General features: G+C 46.1%; 1 protein-coding gene across 2 annotated transcripts in view; it reads left to right on the top strand.

Moving 5' to 3' along the window:
* tyro3 (TYRO3 protein tyrosine kinase) overlaps positions 1–22,500 on the top strand; it is a 98,892-nt gene that overhangs the window by 18,624 nt on the left and 57,768 nt on the right. Inside the window, exons 2-6 of one of the 2 annotated variants that reach the window (XM_080203012.1) lie at positions 5,417–5,603; positions 8,904–9,004; positions 10,044–10,217; positions 15,682–15,768; positions 17,562–17,677. In XM_080203012.1, coding sequence (XP_080059138.1) covers positions 5,417–5,603; positions 8,904–9,004; positions 10,044–10,217; positions 15,682–15,768; positions 17,562–17,677 — 665 coding nt within the window. The remainder of the gene's footprint in view (positions 1–5,416; positions 5,604–8,903; positions 9,005–10,043; positions 10,218–15,681; positions 15,769–17,561; positions 17,678–22,500) is intronic. The other variant, XM_080203013.1, reaches the window with a different exon arrangement.

The raw sequence follows: 22,500 nt of genomic DNA, 5'->3' as shown, positions 1-22,500 counted from the left end.
GCTGCTGTCTGCATGCTGTAGGTACACCCACAGTGCTGTTAGAAGTGAGTTCCAGGATTTTGACCCAGCGACAGTGAAGGAGTGGTGATATATTTCCAAGTCAAGATGGTGAATGACTTGGAGGGGAAGTTGGAGATTGTGGAATTCCCACGTATTTGCTGCCTTTGTTCCTCTAGACAGTAGTGTTTGCAGGTTTGCAAGGTGCTATTGAAGGAGCCTTGGTGAATTGCTGCATCTTGTATATAGTGCATACTGCCACCACAGAGCATCAGTAGAGTGTGTGGATGTTGAAGTTGGTGGATTGAGTGCTGATCAAGTGGGCTGCTTTGTCGTGGATGTTGTTCTTGGAACAGCACTCATCCAGGCAAGTGGAGAGTATTCCATCAGACGTCTGATTTGTGCCTGGTAGATGATGGACAGGTTTTGGGTCAGTTATTCACAGTATACTTCTATGCCTCTGACCTGCAATTTTAGCCATGGTATTTACATACCTGATAAAGTTCAGGTTCTGGTCAATATTAACTCGCAGGATGTCGATAGTGGGAAATTCAATGCTGATTTTGTCATTGAATGTCAAGGGCAGTTGGTTAAATTCTCTCTCACTGGAGGTAATCTTGCCTGACATTATTTTGCTGAGGCGATTACTTGCCACTTATCAATCCAAACCCGGGTGTTGTCCAGGTCTTGTATATTGGCACAGGCTGCTTCAGTGTCTGAGGAGTCACAAATGGTACTGAACATTGTGCAAGCATCAGTGAATATCCCCACTCCTTACCTTATGAAGGGAGGAAGGTCATTGATGAAACAGCTGAAGATGGTTGGGCCCAGAACACTAACCTGAGGAACTCCTGCAGTGATGTCTCAGGACTGGGATCATTGACCTTCGATTACCACAACTATCTTCCTTTGTGCCAGGTATGATTCCAATCAGCAAAGAATTTGCCCCTGGTTCCCACTGACTCCAGTTTTGCTAGGGCTGTTTGATTATTGATGCCTTGAATACAAGGGCAGTCACTCTCACCTTACCTCTGGAGTTCAGCTCATCTACCAGGTTGGACTTGTCCTTTTTGTGGACGCGATATGTCTGGATAATTTTCCACATTATTGGGTAGCTGCTGTCGCTGTCCTGGAGCAGCCTGGCTGGGGGTAGCACGAGTCTTCGGCAAATCAAATTGACCAAAATTTGGTGATGTGATGCTGGAACCGCTGGAGGATGCAGAGATGCATCATTCACTCACAGCTCTAGCTGAAGATGGGTGTATCTGCTTCAACCTGGATGCTGATGTGCTGGGCCTCCCCATCATTGAGCCTATTAACTGTTAATTGTCCACCATCATTTACAGCTAGATGTAGCAGAACTGCAGAGCTTAGATCTGATCTGTTAGCTGTGGGATTGCTTGGCTCTGTCTATTATTGCTGCTTATGCTGTTTGGCACGCAAGTAGTCCTGTGTTGTAGCTTCACCAGGTTGACACCTCATCTTTAGGTATATCTGGTGCTGCTCCTGGCATGCCCTCCTACATAGAAATCACAGAAACCCTACAGTGCAGAAAGAAGCCATTTGGCCCATCGAGTCCGCACTGACCATGATCCCACCCAGGCCCTACCCCCATAGCACTATATATTTACCCACTAATTCCTTTCCATTGAACTACTGCATTCTCCATTGAGTTAAGATTGATCCCCTGGCTTGGTGGTGAAGGTATTGTAAGAGATATGCCCAGCCATGAGGTAGATTGGGGTTGAATACAATTCTGTTGCCGCTGTGGATGGCCCACAGCACCTCTGGGGTGCCCAGTTTTGAGCTGTTAAATCTGTTCTGAATCTATCCCGGTTAGCATGTGATCGCTCATATCCATGCTACTGTAGACTGATATATCTTTTTTTTATTCATTCGAGGGACATAGGCATCATTGGCTGGCCAGCATTTATTGCCCGTCCCTAGGTGCTCTTGGGCAGCTGAGAATGAACCACATTTCTGTGGCTATAGAGTCATGTGTAGGCCAGACCAGGTAAGGACGACAGATTTTCTTCCCTAGAGGGCATAGTGAACCAGATGTGTTTTTCCAACAATTGACAATGGTTTCATGGTAGATTCTTAATTCCAGATGCTTTTTCTTGAATTCAAATTTCACCATCTGCTGTGGTGGGATTTGAACAGGGTCCTGAGAACATTAGCTGAGTTTCTAGATTAATAGTCTAGCGACAATATCACTGGGCCATCGTCTCCCCATCTGCACAGATAAGTTGGCTGGGGACAATGTCGAGGAGGTTTTTCCTGCTTGTTGGCTCCCTCACCACCTGCTGCAGTCCCCATCCGGTAGATATGTACTTTATGACTTGGCCACATTGGTTAGTGATGGTGGTACCGAGCCACTCCTGGTGGTGGACAATGAAACCCCCACCCAGAGTACATTCTGTGACCTTGCCACCCTCATTACTTCCTCCAAGCAGTGTTCAACATGAGGGAATACTCATTCATCAGCTGAGGGAGGCTTCAGGTGGTTATCAGCAGGAAACCTCCTTCCTAGGAGTAAGAAACACTTTCTTACAGGTGTTTGCCCTGTCTTGCAATGCAAAACACATGGCGAGCACTGGGATCCAACTCACAACTTCAGAGAAACATACTCTAAGTAACTGAGCCAACTGATTTTGTCGACTTTTGCTTTGGGGCAGTTGTGTATTATAAAATGCAAGTTTAGCAAGATTTCGAGCATCCTTTCGTACTGATCCTCAGCTATTTCAAAGCATTTTTGGAATGTGACTGTCATCAGTTGTTTTCCTAGCACACAGTAATTGTCTCATTAAATCTCTCCTGCCATTGTCCTTGTGTAAATTTTCCATCTGCTTGTGTAATTTCTGAGCTTCCATGTCTAATTCCTCTCCCTCCACCCCCGCTTTGCTGTCATCTGCAAATCTGACCACTTTGCCTTTTCTTCCTGCATCCATGTCATTTATGTAAATTGGAAAGAGGATTGGACCCAGCACCAAGCCCTAGAGCATCCTGCTGGGTACCCCCTCCCTCCTGTATTTCAAACAAATACCGATTTTCTTTCTACCTTTCACTGAACAATGGATTGATATAACACGGAACGGGCTCATGGGCTCATTGGCCGAAATTGGCTGGCAGTGGAATCTTCTGGTCTAACCCACTGACAGCGACTGACACCCCCCCTCCTCCTCCCACCCCACTACTCCTACCTGGCCATGGGTCCCCCAGCAACACAGGCTGCAAACAATGGGAAAACCCATTGACATAGTTGGGTCTGGAAGATCCTGCCAACCAACCAATAGCAGGCTGTCTCCGCTACTGCAAAACATTCCCCAGGGGGCTGGGGAAATCCCACCCACCGTGCCTGAGCCCCCTCTCTATGAAAAGAACATCCAATTCATCACACTGCCTCCCAAGATTTTTCTCTTCTGATATTTCTCCAATTCCCTTATTAGTGAATTCCAATACCCTGCCAGCCAGTGCATCCCAGCTCATAATGACTTGCTGCTTTCAAAGCTTTTTTCCCCCCATCCCTTTGGTTCTTTTTACCAATGATTGTAAGTCTATTTTTGATTTGACTTCTTATTGTCACATGTATTGGGACACAGTGAAAAGTATTGTCTTTTGTGTGCTATACAAAGAATACCATTCTTTGAGTACGCAGGAGAGGGAAAAAGAGAATGCAGAATGAAGTGTTGCAGTTATAGATAGGATGTATAGGAATCCTCTGGTCTCTGCCATTGGAAGCAATATCTCCTTGTTTACTCTGTCAAAATGCCTCAGGAGTTTGAGCAGCACTTTCAAATCCTCCCTTCTCCTTCTCTGGAGAGCAGAGATTCTCTTCACGTGAAAATGTTTCATCCCCAGTGCTACTGTAATAAATCCCTCCCGCACCCTTTCAATGCCTAGACATCCTTCCTAATGTGTGGTACCCGGAGTTGAATATGATGGGCGGAATTCCGTCTGGCTTGGAAACATAGTGGGCGGGACAGGACCATGCAAAAGTATGTTGACCTCGGGTGGGATTTTCCGGCTTTGGGGTGAGTGCGGCTAGAAAATCCCGATGTTCTAGGAACAGGAGTAGGCCATTCAGCCCACCAAGCCTGCTCTGTGGACTGATCAGACACTTCAATGTATTTTACACACATTGGGTGGGATTTTATGGCCTTGCTTGTCCCGAAATATAAAATCCCGCCTGAGGTCAGCAGACTTTCCCATGCTTCACCCCTTGCCCGCTCCGATTCCTGTGGCGGACGGGCCAGTAAAATTCTGGCCACTATCCCCATTATCCCATTAAATCAGAAATCTATCGATCTCTACCTGAAACATATTCAATGATTGAGCTTCCAAGGCTGTGTGAGGTAGTGGATTCCAAAGAATTCTAGCTAAGAGCTATATGGCATTTTCTAAAGATCTGGCATAATTTATTTGTTTTTGTATTCAATACAATAAGGCTCTCTTTATGGAGCCTTTATTACGGACTTGCCAACTGGTCCTGCCATCTTGTGGCATGGATACTGCCAGGTTTATCTTTGCTGTGTCCCTTTCAAAATAGCACCAATTCGTTTGTACTCACTCTCCACAACCTTCCTAGCAGCGTGAATCATTTCACACTTCTCTGCTACACGTCTACTAATTCTGTGTCTTCCTCGTGTCTTTTATTCCTCCTCACTGTTCCCTACATTGCTGACTGTCAGTGCAAGCTTTGAGATTAGGTCGTTTGTAGCCAAATCCAGGTCATTAATATATCTGAAAAAAGAGTAGAGGCCTCAACCAACATTCCCACGCGTGGACGCTTGGCTTCATCACGAAGGATGCAGCGCAGGCCTCATCCTGTGCCTACCAGGGTCACCCGCATAAATTTAAAGGTATGGATCATGAGAAAAACATGCAAACGTTTGACATGTTTCGGTAACCTTCAGACCCTATATATCAATCCCCTTCCTGAAATTTCAACTGATCCTCCCCATTGCCATCCAACCAGCCTCAGCAGCCCTTTGTGGGGAGAGAATTGTAGATTCCTACTAGCCATTGTATGAGCAAATGCTTCCTGTCATTGCTCCCCAATGGGCTCCCTCTAATTTGAAAGTTTTGACTGCTTTCCGTAGACTCTGCCACAACAGGTAGTAGTTTCTCTCCACCTCCCTTAGCATCACCTGTGATCTCTAACCGTTTCAATTAGATCATCCTTTCATCTCCTCTGTTGAAAGAAATACAAGTCATAGTTGCTCAATGTGTTTCGCACTGGGCCAGTGGTCTCTTTGCTTACGGGGGGAGGGGATCTAATGCTTCTCAGCAAAGACAGCCTGGGGGGAGCGTGGGGGGAAAGCCAATCCTTTGTGGTTGGCTTAGATCCATTGGTGTGCATGCTGAGTAGCATGTATTCCATCAGCAATTTCTTATTCATTTCCTTTTCTTTTGACAGGGCTGGAGTTTGTGGTCAACCCCACCAATGTTACAGTCTCACTGGGTCTGAATACTCAGATGGGATGTCAATTGAAGGGCTTCTCGAGTTTGCCTGCTATCCACTGGCTGAAGGATGGCCAAGGGCTGCCAGATGCAGAGTCCGCCAGCCTGCACCTCAGTGAGGACGAATTGCTGAGCAGTATCAGGTAATCCCACCAACCCCAACAGCGGTTACCTGAGTGGGTTCAAGGCCCACCCCATGGGGTAGTCTTTTAATGATGGCGTTTGGTGCTCACCATCCTGAGAGTTGGTGCCTAATGTGAGGCCACCGATTCTTGAACTCCCATTCCATTTCACATCCAATGAGAGTTGATTGGTAGTGGACAAGATTGCCATCTGTCCTTGGAAGGAAGTGAGAGCGATAGGCCAATCAGATTGGCTGACAGCTCTTTAACCTGGCCAGGCACAGCGCTATAGTGGCCAGAGGCAGTACTGCAGCGCTCTGCCTGGGACTAAGTTCCCTGGACCTTTGAAAAGATAGGTCCTGGGGTTCCCAGGATGGAATAGTTGGGAGTTATCATGATGTCAGGGTAAGTCAGGGGAGGGGGTCCCGGACCTCCAACTTCATGGGGGACGGGGGGGAGGAGAAGGAGGAGGACATCCCAACTCAGAGGGGGCTTTCAGAGTGAGTTGCACCTCCTTCCTGCCTGAGATAGAGAGAAGTAAAAAAGTTTCCCACCTTCCTTCACACCCCTCCCAGCCTAAATATTGAGGCTGAGCAGATTAAGTATACAGTGGCACAATATTTAGCACTGCTACCCCACAGTGCCAGGGTCCCGGGTTCGATTCTGACCTTAGGTCACTGTCTGTGTGGAGTTTACACGTCCACCCCGTGTTTGCATGGGTTTCCTCTGTGTGCTCTGATTTCCACCAACACTCCAAAGATGGGTGGGTTAGATTGATTGGCCATGCTAAATTGTCCCTTCGTGTCAGGGGATTAGCAGGGTAAATGTGTGGAGTGATAGGGAAAGGGTCTGGGAGGGATTGTTGTCGGTGTAGACTCAATAGGCCAAATGGCCGCCTCCTGCATTGTAAAAATTCTGTGGTTCTATGAATCGGAGGAGATTTGACTATTTCACTGATTGCTTTAGTCGGAGTTGCTGTGTGCAAATTGGCTGTGGTTGTTTTTTTTAATTCCTTTCTGGGATGTGGGCGTCGCTGGCTAGGCCAGCATTTATTGCCCATTCCTAATCGCCCTTGAGAAGGTGGTGGTGAGCTGCCTTCTTGAACCACTGCATTCCATATGGTGTATTGACCAAGCAATGGCAATAAATTTCCAAGTAGTTGAAGTCAAAATGTTGTCTGATTTCAAGAAGAAATTAGAAAAACTCTTGGTGCTAAAGGGATCAAGGGATATGGGTGGAAGGGGGGTATCAGGATATTGAATTAGATGATCAGCCATGATTAAAGTGAATGGCAGAGCAGGTTTGAAGGGCCGAATGGCCTGCTCCTATTTCTAGTTTCTATGTAAGTCAGGATGGTGAGTGACCTGGGGTGTAACCTCTAGCTGATAGCGTTCTCATGTATCTGCCATCCTTCTCTTAGACAGAAATGGTTATGGGTTTGGAAGGTGCTGCCTAAGGAACTTGCATCACAATAATTATGCGCCTGGAAAGGATTTTATTGGGTGTAAAGCACTTGGGGATGCCTAGTAGTTGTGAAAGGTGCTATACAAATGCAGTTTTTTTAAAACTATGGTGATCATCGGCTAAATTTAGGTGGCTTCATGATTTGTAACAGGAGCTGTGGCAAGGGTCAGTGTGCAAGGTTTAGGGATTTTGGGACATCCTAGTGCGTTGGGCTATTCCATTCCTCAACTGAGGGTTACTGAGATGATTGTTGATGTTGTTATCCCAGCGTTGTCTGAAGCAACAAAGTCACAGAGGAAATGACTAAAACGGGTGCTGCACCATTGGAGTATGGCTCTGAATCCATGGCCTTGCCTTTGACTGCTAACCCGCAGTATGTTCACAGTTTGTTGGGAAACGTGTTAAGCAGGGGTGATGTGCTGATGCCAGACGGCATACTGCCCCCTGTTGAATTGTTTCCGTGGGTGTTTTAAAGTGAGGAAAGTTTCTTTTCATATCTGCCCCTTTCCCTAATGAAGCAGTGAGCTGGCATCCAGTGGGCTTTGTGGGTATTGCGTTCCTCTCAGGGTCAGAAGGTCGTGAGTCCAATTTTCACTCCAGAGAACAGAGCACAAAACTCTAAGCTGGTGTCCAGCTGCTGCACTGATAAAGCCAGGTGCCCTCACGGATGGACGTATTAGATCCCATGGTATTCTGGAGAAGGGCAGGGGAGTTATCCCTCAGTATCTCGGCCAGCATTCCTCCTTCAACCAACGTCTCATGATCTGGTTACCTGGTCCTCAGTGTGCTGCTGTTTCTGGGATCATACTGTGCCTAAACTGGCTGCCACATTTCCTACATTACTGCAGTGACCATGCTTCAGAAGTAGCCTGTGATACACCTGAGGTTGTGAGAGGTGCTATGGAAATGCGAAATCCAAGTGGCCTCTCTTGAAGTGTGACCTTAGACATTGCCCGGGCTTTCCCTTGACCATGGCAGGGGGTGGATGGCAGTCAAACCTGACGCTGGCCTTGCCCACTTCATACCAATTGGCACTTTCCAACTGAGTGGACATCAGAGGCGATGGCCTAGTGGTATTATTGCTAGACTACTTATTAATCCAGAAACTCAGCTAATGTTCTGGGGGCCCGAGTTCGAATCCTGTGACGGCAGATGGTGGAATTTGAATTCAATTTTTAAAAAAAATCTGGAATTAAGAGTCTGACTGTGAAATCATTGTCGATTGTCAAAAAAACCCATCTGGTTCACTAATGTCCTTTAGGGAAGGAAATCTGGCATCCTTACCCAGTCTGGCCTACATGTGACTCCGGAGCAATGTGGTTTGCTCTCAACTGACCTCTGACCAAAGGCAACTCAGGATCGGCAATATATGCTGGCCAGCCAGCAATGCCCATGTCCCACGAATGAATTAAAAAAAAAGAAGCCAGCATCCTTAACTTGGACAGGGGACTTTCAGGTCAAATTGTGGGCTGGAATTTTACTGCCCTGCCCATCAAGGGAATTGGAGAGGGCAAGGGGCGAAACGTGGAAAGGTCCGTTGACCTCGGGCGGGATTTTACGGTTTGGGGTGAGCGAGGTTGTGAAACCCCGCCCGCGGTGTCACCATCTGGCCTTGGTTGAGATCAGGTGACTCAGTCCAACCTGCTGATTGAACTTTTACATTTCTTGGTCTGTGTGGCTCAGTTCCACAGAGCGTGAACTGCCCCTCCATAGAATGCTGATGGAGGAGGGAATTCACTAACACTCGGAGTGTGTGCTGTCTGTTCAAATTAAATCATTCATGTGACTTTAGTAATTGAACAAAACTGACTTGTTTGCATTGAGTTTCACTCTGATAAATCTCTATCCATCTCTCAGGTTGTTAAACGTTCAGCAGACAGACATGGGCTGGTATTGGTGCTTGGCAAACGTGGACGGCACTGAGATTCACTCAAAGAAGGCCTTTTTAACCGTGGAAGGTAAGGAAGTAGATATTGATATTGTCCTGGGTAAGGGAGAGTCAGTCAGTGCGGGAGGTTCGTGAACATGGGGAGAGATGGGGACAGTACCCTAGAGTGAGTGTCCAGGTTCCACCATTAGACAGATTGGAGAGTCAGTGTGCTGGGTTCAGATTATAGAGATTGCAGAGTCCACAACAAAGATAAATCGTTCATAGTTTGGGTCAACTGTGATTGTAGGGCCTATATCAAAGATAATTGTATGGAGCTTAGAACATTGGAGATTGCAGGGTTTGTATCAATAGGTAGGGTTTAGACACAGGGTCGGGGTGTAGAGTTTAGACACAGGGTCTGGGTGTAGGGTTTAGACTCAGGGTCGGGGTGTGGGGTTTGGACACAGGGTCAGGGTGTGGGGTTTGGACACAGGGTCAGGGTGTAGGGTTTGGACACAGGGTCGGGGTGTAGGGTTGAAGGTCATGACCATTACAAGGTCAGTATTAAAGGCAGATCCACTCATATAGAAACCCTACAGTGCAGTGGAGGCCCATTGGGTCTGCACTGACAACAATCCCACCCATGCCCTATCCCCGTAACCCCACATATTTACCCTGCTAATCCCTCGAACATATGCATCCTGGTACACTTAGGGGCAATTTAGCGTGGCCAATCCATCTCGCCCGCACATCTTTCGGATAAAGGGAGGAAACTGGAGCACCCAGAGGAAACCCACATAGACATGGGGAGAATCTGCAAACTCCACACACAGTCAGCCAAGCTGGGAATTGAATCCAGGTCCCTGGAGCTGTGAGGCATCAGTGCTAACTGCTGTGACCCTGTACCACCCAAAATCCACCCAGTATGGATTTATGCTCACTATCTTTTGGGATGTTGGGTTTTGCTCTGTCCTGCAGTTGGGTAGTAAGTGTAGGATGGGCAACTGAAAGCAAAAGCGCAAAATGAAATGCCAAATCTCATGCCAATGCTGCTTATTGGGAGGGGTGTTGTAAATAGGATTCATGTGGTTGTTGTGTAATGATTCTTTTATCTTTTTCCTGATTAGGTTTGCCATACATCACAGTGCAGCCACAAGATATGATTGTATTTAAAGATACGCCTTTCAATCTGACCTGCGCCGCTGTCGGAAGGCCCAAGCCTACAGAAATATTATGGAGAATGGGAGGGGTCTTAGTCGAAGGAGCAGGGAGAGAATCCCCTTCTGTGTTGACTGTTAAAGGTACGGCTGGCGCGAGCATCTGGTATTTTAAACACAAAACATAATCATGCACAGTCACTAGATCCTCAGACCAGGGGTCCAAAGATCTACTACCCACTGCACCGAACACTCAAATCATAACCTGATAATCAGCAACTGGAGATAAGGGACATAAATTTGCAGCAAGACACGGAATCTATCCAAAAATTACTATTAGAATTTCATCTTGGGAGTCTGTCACAGCATCAACACTGATCTCTCTCACTGTGAGTCACTGTATCGACACTGAACTCTCTCACTGTGAGTCACTGTATCGATACTGAACTCTCTCACTGGGATTCACTGTATCAATACTGAACTCTCACTGGGAGTCACTGTATTGACACTGATCTCTCTCACTGGCAGTCACTATCGATACTGAACTCTCACTGTGAATCACTGTATTGATACTGAACTCTCTGACTGGGAGTCACTGTATCGACACTGAACTCTCTGACTGGGAGTCACTGTATCGACACTGTTCTCTCTGACTGGGAGTCACTGTATCGATACTGAACTCTCTGACTGGGAGTCACTGTATCGACACTGAACTCTCTGACTGGGAGTCACTGTATCGACACTGTTCTCTCTGACTGGGAGTCACTGTATCGATACTGAACTCTCTGACTGGGAGTCACTGTATCAATACTGATCTCTCTCACTGGGAGTCACTGTATCGATACTGAACTCTCTGACTGGGAGTCACTGTATCAACACTGAACTCTCTGACTGGGAGTCACTGTATTGATACTGAACTCTCTGACTGGGAGTCACTGTATCAACACTGAACTCTCTGACTGGGAGGCACTGTATCGATACTGATCTCTCTGACTGGGAGTCACTGTATCGATACTGAACTCTCTGACTGGGAGTCACTGTATCGATACTGAACTCTCTGACTGGGAGTCACTGTATTGATACTGAACTCTCTGACTGGGAGTCATTGTATCGATACTGAACTCTCTGACTGGGAGTCACTGTATTGATACTGATCTCTCTCACTGGGAGGCACTGTATCGATACTGATCTCTCTGACTGGGAGTCACTGTATCGATACTGAACTCTCTGACTGGGAGTCACTGTATCAACACTGAACTCTCTGGCTGGGAGTCACTGTATCGATACTGAACTCTCTGACTGGGAGTCACTGTATTGATACTGAACTCTCTCACTGGGAGTCATTGTATCGATACTGAACTCTCTGACTGGGAGTCACTGTATCAACACTGAACTCTCTCACTGGGAGTCACTGTATCGATACTGATCTCTCTCACTGGGAGTCACTGTATCGATACTGATCTCTCTCACTGGGAGTCACTGTATCGATACTGAACTCTCTGACTGGGAGTCACTGTATCGACACTGATCTCTCTCACTGGGAGTCACTGTATTGATACTGAACTCTCTGACTGGGAGTCACTGTATCGATACTGATCTCTCTCACTGGGAGTCACTGTATCGATACTGATCTCTCTCACTGGGAGTCACTGTATCGATACTGATCTCTCTCACTGTGAGTCACTGTATCGATACTGATCTCTCTCACTGGGAGTCACTGTATCGATACTGAATTCTCACTGTGATTTACTGTATCGATACTGATCTCTCTCACTGGGAGTCACTGTATCGATACTGATCTCTCTCACTGGGAGTCACTGTATCGATACTGATCTCTCTCACTGGGAGTCACTGTATCGATACTGAATTCTCACTGTGATTTACTGTATCGATACTGATCTCTTTCACTGGGAGTCTGTGGCTCTATCAATATTTGACTCTGTGAGAATGCTAATTCGACATTTTGTTATTGTGTGATTTGAATTGAATGCCCTTGATGATGCAGATCCTTTGAGAGTGTATTCCTCAGGGTTGAAATTAGCTTTCATACTCTGTGAATGGGTTCCGCTTCTGTTATAATGGGCAACCATTAATAGATTATTTTGCACAGCTAAGATTAGTGCCAGCTGTTGTTGCGGGCAGTGATAGAACTCACACAACCGGAAAAGTTCAGATTAATTAAGAATTCATACCGTGCAACAAAATCTGGCATCACGCAGTGCCCAAACAGAATGGCATCAGCCTGCACAGGAATGTGACAACTGTCCAAGGTGTAGGAACATTTGCTTGACATTGCACAGACGGCATGCATCATATTCATTTCTTTACAGAAATAAAGAAATGTCACAAGTAGACATACATTAACATTGCAATGAAATTACTGTGAAAGTCCACTATTTGCCACACTCTGGCCGTGCTAAATTCTCCCTCCGTGTACCAGACAGGTGCCAATGCACCTAACCAGCATGTCTTTTGGACTATGGGAGGAAACTGCAGCACTCGGAGGAAACCCATGCAGACACAGGGGGAAACATGCAGACTCTGCACAGGCGGTGACCTAAGCCGGGAATCAAACCCAGGTCTTTGCCGCTGTGAGGTAACTGTGCTAACCACTGTGCCAACGTGCCACCCATATTCCTCAGAAATGCCAGTGCTGCTCAGGTGACATGGCACCTACTGTATTTTACAATCAGTTCTGATTTCTAAAGTCTCAGCGGGAATTCTTGCATTTGCAATTGATTCATTGTAAACCTATTAGATTAACATCTGTACACTGAAGTTTGTAGTTCCTGCAGCAGGTTGAAGCTTGCTCTTGCTACTTGCCTGTGAGCTGTCTCGTGAATAAATCTGCTGAGCCACATTTTCTCGGTCGGCCAGCAGTCGTCAGCAGCCTTCCCACCCCCTCAGCACCCAGCCTGCTCACAGTATGCAGAGGAGAGAATGCTTTGGAGGAATTTTTCTTGGAACTGTGCAGAACTCCCCTCCTCGCATAACCCACGTCAGCCTAAGGTGCCTGGAGGCCTGCTCCCCTGCTGAGCACACCTCCGAGACAGCATTCAACATGTACACACTCATTGCTGTTTAATTCACACGAATGATTATTAAAAACACTGTACAGTGTGAAGAGGATAGTCAGATAGAGACTTCACATGGTTTATATAGAGAATAATGGATACCCGGGAGTGAGTTACAGACTGGAATTTAATCGAGGGGTTCAGATGGTTTATATATAGAATAATGGATACCCGGGAGTGAGTTACAGACTGGAATTTAATCGAGGGGTTCCGATGGTTTATATATAGAATAATGGTTACCCGGGAGTGAGTTACAGACTGGAATCTAATCGATGGGTTCAGATGGTTTATCTATAGAGTAATGGATACCCAGGAGTGAGTTACAAACTGGAATCTAATCGAGGGGTTTGGGTGGTTTATCTGTAGAATAATGGATACCCAGGGGTGAGTTACAGACTGGAATCTAATCAAGGGGGTGAGATATTTTCTATGTGGAATGATTGATATTTGGGAGTGAGCCCATGTGCTGACTATGAGATAAATGAAGAGGCACTTAAAATTGCAAGCACAAAAGAAAACTGTAGAAAATGACATCCAGAGAAGAAAATAACAGGACTTTGGTCTTTTAGCAGGGAGTGAGAGGTTCAGATGGTTTATATAGAGAATAATCATTGCCTTCCCAGCTCCATAACTCTATTTGAAACTTACAATGTTGATTGTGCTGCCATCTCTGTTAATAAACTGTTGAGTGTGGTTCACTAGATCTCATCTGAATCTTGTACAGTTTAATAGCAAGTTTTTACCTGCTAGTGACTATATACACATATACAGTATAAAGTATAAGCTAGGAGCTGTCTCTATGCTTGTCTCTACACATCTTTGACTGCCCTCCAAATTTGGGTCATGTGTTACTTTGCAGAGTGTGAGCAGCACTGTATTAGTCTCACATTAACTCTTTCTATACCTGACACTGACACTACAATAACCACAGTCAGGCCACATGTAGGCCTAGTTTTCCTGCACACATTCTCCGTGCAAACCAATCTTGCAGTAAGCCCTTGATTGGCAAATACGAAGGGCCTAGTACAAAATGGGGTCATGACTGGCCCTTTATCGCATCAGACTCTGATGGGAGTGCTGATGCAGAGAACAGCATTCAGAGTTTTAGTTCTTGAATCTCCTCTTTTCAGCTCCTCGGCTGTGAAAGATGATGACACAGTTGATAGGGCATTCATCCATTCTGGCAGCCTTTTCCTTTCTGTGGTGACTGGAAGCTGTCTGGCCGTGGGGGACATCACACTTGAGCCTGCTCTTGGTTCTTGCCAACCTGCAGACACAGGTTTTCCAGAAAGTGGGGGCGGTCAGTGGGCAGCGAAGAGAATTCTGAGTTGAAAATGTCCTCTTCTCAAACTCAAGGATAGTAGGTTACTCGGGTGCAATTTGGAAATGTTCCCCCACACAAAGCAATCTGAGACTCTCCCAAACAGATCATGGGAAGGTTGTGGGTGCAGGGGCTCAACTGGAGCTTTGAAGACTGAGATTGGTATATTTGTGTGTGCTACATGTATCAAGAGATATAAAAGCATAAGATCTCAAAGCAGAATTGGGTCATTCAGCCCATCGAGTCTGCTCCACCATTCAATCATGGCTGATAAGTTTCTCAACCCCGTGCTTCTGCCTTTTCCCAGTAATCTTTGATCCCTTACCAATCAATAATTTATCTGTCTCTGTCTTAAATATACTCAATGACCTGGCCTCCACAGTCTTCTGTGGCAACGAATTCCACAGATTCACCACTCTCTGGCTGAAGAAATTCCTCCTCATCTCGGTTCTAAAGGGTGATTCCCTTACTTTGAGGCTGTGCCCTCGGATTCTAGTCTCTCCTACTAATGGAAACATCTTCCCCATATCCACTCTCATCTTCCCCATCCCCAATCTATCCAGGCCTCTCAGTATTCTGTAAGTTTTAATGAGATTCCCCCCTCATTCTTCTAAACTCCATTGAGTACAGACCCAGAGTCCTTAAACGGTCCTCGCACGACAAACTTTTCATTCCTGGGAACCTCCACCGGACCCTCTCCAGAACCAGCACATCCATCCTTAGATACGGAGCCCAAAATTGCTTCCAACACTCCAAATAGGATCTGATCAGAGCTTTATAAAGCTTCAGCAGTACATCCCTGTTTTTGTATTCTAGTCCTCTCAAAATGAATGCTAACGTTGCATTTGCCTTCCTAACTACCAACTCAACCTGCAAGTTAACCATCAGAGAAGCCTGAACTAAGACTTGCAAATGAGACAAAGGATTTAAATGGCGTTGCGGTCAGATCAGCCATGATCTAATTAAATGGTAGAGCGGGCTGCAGGGGCTGAATGGAGTCCTTCTGTTCCTCTGGAGCCAATTGCATTGTCCTATTCCAGCCTTAGCTGAAAGTAGCTAATTCAAAGTTCTTGCTGATTCACTTTGATGTCTCGTTCTGCTCCCGATACAAGGTTAACCTTCGTGAACTACTCCTCTTCAGCTGGACTGAGGTGCTGATGACTTTGAATCTGTAGAATGTAACATCTTGTCTCTCTGCCATTGCTGTCCTCAGGAATTAAAAAACTGACCACCTTTACCTGTGAAGCACACAACTCAAAGGGAGTAACTGTTTCCAGGACAGCCAGTGTCAATGTCAAAGGTCAGTTCACTGTTGCAGTTGCTCCCATTCTCTTCTGTCTGTTTTGGAACCCCTCTCCATGCTCTGTTACTCATTTACTTGATTATCCCAATGCTATCCTGGGAAGCCATCCACTTTTCAGCCTCTGTAGGATTGAGTTCATCTTGTCGCTGATATCCAATCTTGCACCATTGACCCTGTGCTTACTGCCCTGCATTGACTTCCATTCTGACAGTATCAACATTCTATTCTGTGTTCATATCCCCTGTGCCCTTGTTCCTGCCTATTTCTGCAACTTCCTCCAGCCCCATAATCCTCCAACTCTGGCCTCTTGTGCATCTCCCGATTTTAGTTGCTACACCTTCAGTTGCCTCAGTCCTAGATTCTGAAATTCCCTCCCTGCACCTCTCTCCCTATCTGCCTCACTTTCCTTCTTTAAAATATTCATTAAAAGCTACTTTTTTGGCCAAGATTTTGGTTGTCTCCAATAATAAATTCATAATTGGCTCAGTCATTCCTGCAAAACACCTTCAGATGTTTTGCTATGTTAAAAGGTATTATATAAATGTGTTTTTTTTTCATTTTCACTTTGTTTCTACTTGCCTACACTATTTCCCTGCCTGCTTCCCTCCCTTTTTGATCTTTCCTGTTTCCCATCAAACACCCACCCTTCCATTTTTTTCTCCTTTGCTTCCTTTCCCCCTCCTCCCAATCACACCCCCCTCCCTTTAATAGACCCTTCTGTTAACTATTTCCTTCACTCTTTCCTTCCTTGCCCATTTCTTTCCTTCCCCCTATTTCTTCCTCCTCATTCCTTCCTTCCCTCATTCTGCATTTCTTCCCCCTCCTTCCTTTTGCCCCTTCTCCTCTTTTCTCGCACATTAGTTAGTGCTGCTGCCCCACGGCGCCGGGGACCCCGGTTTGATTCCCGGCTTGGGTCACTGTCTGTGCGGAGTTTGCACATTCTCCCCGTTTCTGTGTGTGTTTCCTCTGGGCAGCACCAGGAGGTTTCCTTCCACAGTCCAAAAGACCTGCTGATTAGGATGCATTGGCCATGCTAAATTCTCCCTCAGTGTACCCGAACAGGCGCCAGAGTGTGGCGGCTAGGGGATTTTCACAGTAACTTCATTGCAGTGTTAATGTAAGTCTACTTGTGACAATAATAAGCTTTAAACTTTCATTGTCTTCCTGTCTTCGCTTCATTCCCTCCCCCATCCCTTTTCCTATCCTCCCTTCCCTTCTTTCTTTCTCTCCCTTTCCTTCATTCCCCTTTCTTTCTTTTGTCCTTCAATTTTTCTATGCCATCCCTCCCTTGTTCCTCTTTCTTCTCCCTTACACCTCCATCCCCATTTGAGGGAAATAAGTTTGTACTGCTGTTTTGTAATTTATGGTGAGTGTTATTAACATGTCGTTAATTGGCTCCCAGTAACGAATCTCCGTCCTTAAAGGAGAATTGTACGGTTTGGTGAAGACTGTCCCTTGAACAGCACCAGATTACTTACCTCATGCTTTTACATGCTGTCTGTTGGATTCCTGAAATGGTTGTGTGAAAAGACGAGTTGTCACACAATTCAAAAACACATGGACTGGTGACTCACTCTTGCTTTCTTGTTTTCAAGCCAGTAGTCAGATGTAGAATATTGAACAGAATCTCTGTTCTCGAGATACTGCAACTGGGCCAGTGTAGCCCACAGGATGTAGTTAGTGGAAGGGAACTGCTTTGTCAGCTCCAGCGCAGTTCTGTTCCCAGAGACGATGAGCTCTTTGTCTGTGGCCTCCCGCTGTACCAGTTGCTGAGTAATTTTCTTGTTCAGTTTCACCAGCCAAGCCCACCAAGCTGAAAATCAGCAGCCAGGCTCCCACCAATGTCAGCATCAGTTGGACGGTCGCCTCTGATGGCTTTTCAGAGCTTCAGGCCTGTACAGCTCAGGTAAGCACAGCAGTGACCAGATTCAGTAGATGTTCTTTGTACGCATTGGGCCAGATTTTAACTCATTCAGACCCCGCCCAGGCCCAAGGTGTCAGAAACCAAGCCAATTCCTTGTTTATGTTGTCTGTATGTAGAAATGCATAGAATGTAGAGCACAGAAATAGGCCATTCGGCTATCCGGTTTGTGCTGTGGTTTGGGTGGCATGGTGGTTAGCACTGCTGCCTCATAGCAGCAGGGATTCGGGTTCAATTCCAGCCTTGGGTTACTGGCTGTGTGGAGTTTGTACGTTCTCCCTGTGTCTGTGTGAGTTTCCTTCGGGTGCTCCGCTTTCCTCCCACGCTCCAAAGATGTAGGTTTGGTGGATTAGCCATGCTAAGTTGCCCCTTAATGTCCTAAGATCTAAGATGAATTAGCCATGGTGAATGTGTAGGGTTCCAGGGACAGGACAGGGCTGACAGCCTAAGTAAGGTACTTTGTCAGAGAGTTGGTGCAGACTTGATGGCTGAATGATTCTTTCGCATTCTAGCGATTCTATGAGGTACTTCCCACCTAACTTTATCTCACCCTATGAATATATCCTTCTCTACTTTCCTCCCCTGTGTCTTTATCCAGCTTCCCCTGATGCACATCTATGCTATTCACTCTCAACTCCTCTTTGTAGTAGCAGGCCCCACATTCTCACTACTCCCTGAACTTTCTCCTTGACTGTTTGTTGGGTTTATTAGTGACAACCACCACCACCCCCCCTTTGCATCCAACATCCAACTCCACACCCTCACTCCCACCCTTGCCAGCGATTCCCTCCCTCCTGCTCCAAACCTGCCCTCTCCCCTGTTTCCTGGGATCCCATGATGATATCTGATGAAGGCCTCACTTTGAATAGATCAGATAGAAGCAGGGAAGTTGTTTCTGCTGGTGGGTGAAACTAGAACTAGGGGGCATAGCCTCAAAATAAGGGGAAGCAGATTTAGGACTGAGTTGAGGAGGAACTTCTTCACACAAAGGGTTGTGAGTCTGTGGAATTCCCTGCCCAGTGAAGCAGTTGAGGCTACCTCATTGAATGCTTTTAAGGCAAGGATAGATCCATTTTTGAACAATAAAGGAATTAAAGGTTATGGTAAATGGAGCTGAGTTCACGAAAAGATTAGCCATGATCTTATTGAATGGCAGAGCATGCTCGAGGGACCAGATGGCCTACTCCTGCTCCTAGTCCTTATGTATGATTGGCCAGCAGTCATTGCTCTTAGTGGTGCCCCCTATAGCTGGTAAGCTCTCTGTGAGTGGGGTTTCTGCTCCAGGGTCTGAAGGCCCAACCCTGGCCACTTATGTGCCTTGCGTGGGTGGCATGGCGGCACAGTGGTTACCACTGCTGTCTCTCAGTGCCAAGATCAGGTTCATTTCTGGCTTCGGGTCACTGTCTGTGTAGAGATTGCACATTCTCCCCGTGTCTGCGTGGGTTTTCTCTGGGTGCTTCTGGTTTCCTCCAAAGATGTGCAGGTTAGGTTGATTGGACATGCTAAATTATCTCTTAATGTCGGGGGTGGGGGAGGCGTGGTGGGGGCTGGCATATTTAAGGTGTGGGATTACCAGAAATAGGGCCTGGTGGGATTGTGGCTGGTGCAGGCTTGATGGGCCGAATGGCTGCCTTCTGCACTGTAGGAATTCTATGATTCTATGAACATCAGTCTGCCTGTATGCGCAAAAGACCCTAAGATTTCAGTCCTTGCTAAGATGTCTGGTTTACCTTTTCGAATCTTATAGATACCCTATTTGAAACCAGGACTACCCGTTGAAATGGATAGGTGGGTGGCAGCACTAAAAATTGAGGAGTGGGTGACTGCCTAGAAAGAAAAAAAAGAAGTTTCATTCCTAGAGTACCTTTCACAACCTCAGAATATCTGAAAGTGCTTTACAAGCATTTAAGCAGAAGCAAGATCCTGCAAACAGCTGGGTGATAACAACCAGATAATTGGCTTTTTTAAAAAAAATTTATTAATTCATTTGTGGGGCATAGGCATTGCTGGCTGGCCAGCATTTATTGCCCATCCCTAGTTGCCCGAGGGCAGTGGAGAGTGAATTACATTGCCATGGCCCTGGAGTCACATGTAGGCCAGACCAGGTAAGGACGGCAGATTTCCTTCCCTAAAGGACATTAGTGAACCAGATGGGTTTTTCTGATTATGGACAGTGGTTTCGTGGTCATCAGTAGATTCTTAATTCCAGATATTTTTTACTGAATTCAAATTACACTAACTGCCGGCGTGGGATTCAAACTCCTGTCCCCAGAACATTAGCTGTGTTTCTGGAATAATAGTCTAGTGATTGTACCACTTGGCCAAAGCCTTCCCTTTTGATGGTGGCTAAAGGATAAATATGGCCAGGCAGATCTTTCCCATTCATCTACAGAATCGTGCTGAGGGACCTTATCACATCTACTTGAGAGAACAGACAAGTCCTCAATTTAATATCTCATTAGAAAGATCTCGCTCTCTCAGCACAGCAATGGAGTGTAGTCTGGGGTGGTGTTCTCAAGCTTGTCAAAGGGGTGTCCTATCCTCAATTTACTAGCACAAATAAGTGCGTTGGTCAATATTGCTTGATAAATGTTGTATTCCAGTTGGTTTCTGTAGACTCAAGTCTTCTGTTATGTGTAACTGATAAACGCAGGGCTGTGAGGTAACCCAGACATTAACACTTGTTCAGTTCCCAAGTTTGTGTTTTCCGTTGGACCAACTGTTCTTAGGATTAAATTTTGAATGGCACGATTTTCTCGACACTTATTCTCAAGATTGTCGTAGGACAGTTTGGCTGTCTGATCTGATTCCAAATTTATGCCCGCTAGTAAACTTTGGGTTCATAGAGTTGCTAGGTTGCAATTAGTGATGGTCAGTGGTCACAGACAGAGGGTCTCTGTACTGAACAAGGTTAGGGCTCGGGAGAGGAGCCTTTTGTATTCTTCCTGCGTAAAGAGGCACGATGGATGCGCGGGCAAAGTCAATCATCTGCTGCAAGTGGTCTTCATTCTTCCAAAGGCCTCATCGTTCTCCAAATCAAAATAGAGCAGGGAGCGGGATCAAGACTATAGTACTTAGTTGTTGCAAATTCCATATAAGCTTTAATAATTTATCACTCTGAGAACAGTTAGCTGGAAAATAGAATCTTTTTGAGCCCGACCTAGATTTTTAGGCATATATCCAACTGGAATTGGAGCTCTATCAAGGCTAAGAATTCATTTGATATGCTAAACAGAAAAAAGACCTGCATTTTATTCAATTTGTTATTTTCACTATGTGCATCAGGCATATATTACTGGGAAATATACTCCCAGGTATCTGTTTTAGATTCTGGAAACTTCTGTATGCTCTCCTCATAACTGGGGTCTCCGTCCAGCTTTAGAGTAATGGTGTGACCTCAATTCCTTCACAGAGAAGCGCTTTGTCAAAATGTTTAATTAATAGCTACACCACCGCACCCCCCAACCCTCCCCCACCGACCCACCCTTTGTGTGAGTCCAGTGCAATGCCAGGCCACACAGGCACCATGTTATCATAGAATCCTACAGTGCAGAAGGAGGCCATTCAGCCCATTGAGTCTGTACTGACTGCAATCCCACCCAGTCTCTATCTCCAACACCCCATGCATTTACCTTAGCTAGTCCCCCTGACACTAAGGGGGCATTTAGCATGACCAATCCACCTAACCCGCACATCTTTGGACTTCTCTGTGACTTGCCATCGAGAAACACGAGAGATATCAGTGCACCTTTTCTATTTTTCTCATTCCCATGCCGGTTCCTCACTTAGGTTCTCACTCTCTTACTTTCCCTGACTCACTCTCTCATACTCTCTCACCCACTTACGCCCTCACCCATTCTCTCACAATCTCAGGCTCTGTTACTCCATGTTACACGCACACCCGATCTTGCATACACCCTCTCACTCTGATGTTCACTCATACATTCTCTACCAGAAACTCTCCCTCACTCACCCAGAGTCCTGAGTACTCTGGGGGTACCATCACTATAGCTGGCAGCTCACCCTGGAAGCAATGATGAATGTCTAAGAACTTTCGCTGCACATAGCACAGCGAGTTTCAGTCAATGCTTGGCCGTATGTTCCAGACTCTCTCGTCCTAATTCTTAATTAGAGACCACGGGTGGGATTTTCCAACCTCCGGGCAAGCACAGCCAGAAAATCCCACCCCTAAAAGCCTTTTAGTCAGGAAAGTGTTAACATTAAATCAATCCCTCCCTCAGCATCTACCCTATCAGAATACTAGATTTTTCAATCAGAGAAGTTCTGAATTCCAATGAATATAGAATCATAGAATCCCTACAGTGCAGAATAAGGCCATTCAGCCCATTGAGTTTGCACCGGCAACAATCCCATCCAGGCCCTTTACCCATAACTGCACATATTTACCCTGCTAATCTCCCTGACACACCGGGCAGGATTTTATGGCCTCGCTCGAGCAAGTCTGGAAAATGCTGTCTGAGGTCAACATACATTTCCGTTGTCCACCCCTCGCCCGCTTCGATTCTGTGGCGGACGAGGAGGTAGAATTGTGGCGCCTGTGTTAGACCAACACTGTTCTTACATTCATGACCTCTGGGTTCAGTCACGGCCAAAATCGATCAGCTTGTTTCTGAATTAATGGAGCTTTCTTGGCCTCCTTCAGAAAGTGGCAGTAAGGAATGGTGTAATAGATTGTAATGCTGAATGTGTGTAGGAATGGTGCATGGAACTGAATGGATCCTTTGTTGATGGGACCATGGAAATATTATCTGTGGAAAGTAACTGCCCAGGGTGGATTAGGCTTGCTT

The sequence above is a fragment of the Carcharhinus amblyrhynchos genome, chromosome 14 (genome assembly GCF_965287045.1).
Source record: "Carcharhinus amblyrhynchos chromosome 14, sCarAmb.v2.hapA, whole genome shotgun sequence".
NCBI lineage: Eukaryota > Metazoa > Chordata > Chondrichthyes > Carcharhiniformes > Carcharhinidae > Carcharhinus > Carcharhinus amblyrhynchos.
The sequence above is the reverse complement of the archived record's forward strand: the minus strand, read 5'-3'. Positions and strand labels throughout refer to the sequence as shown.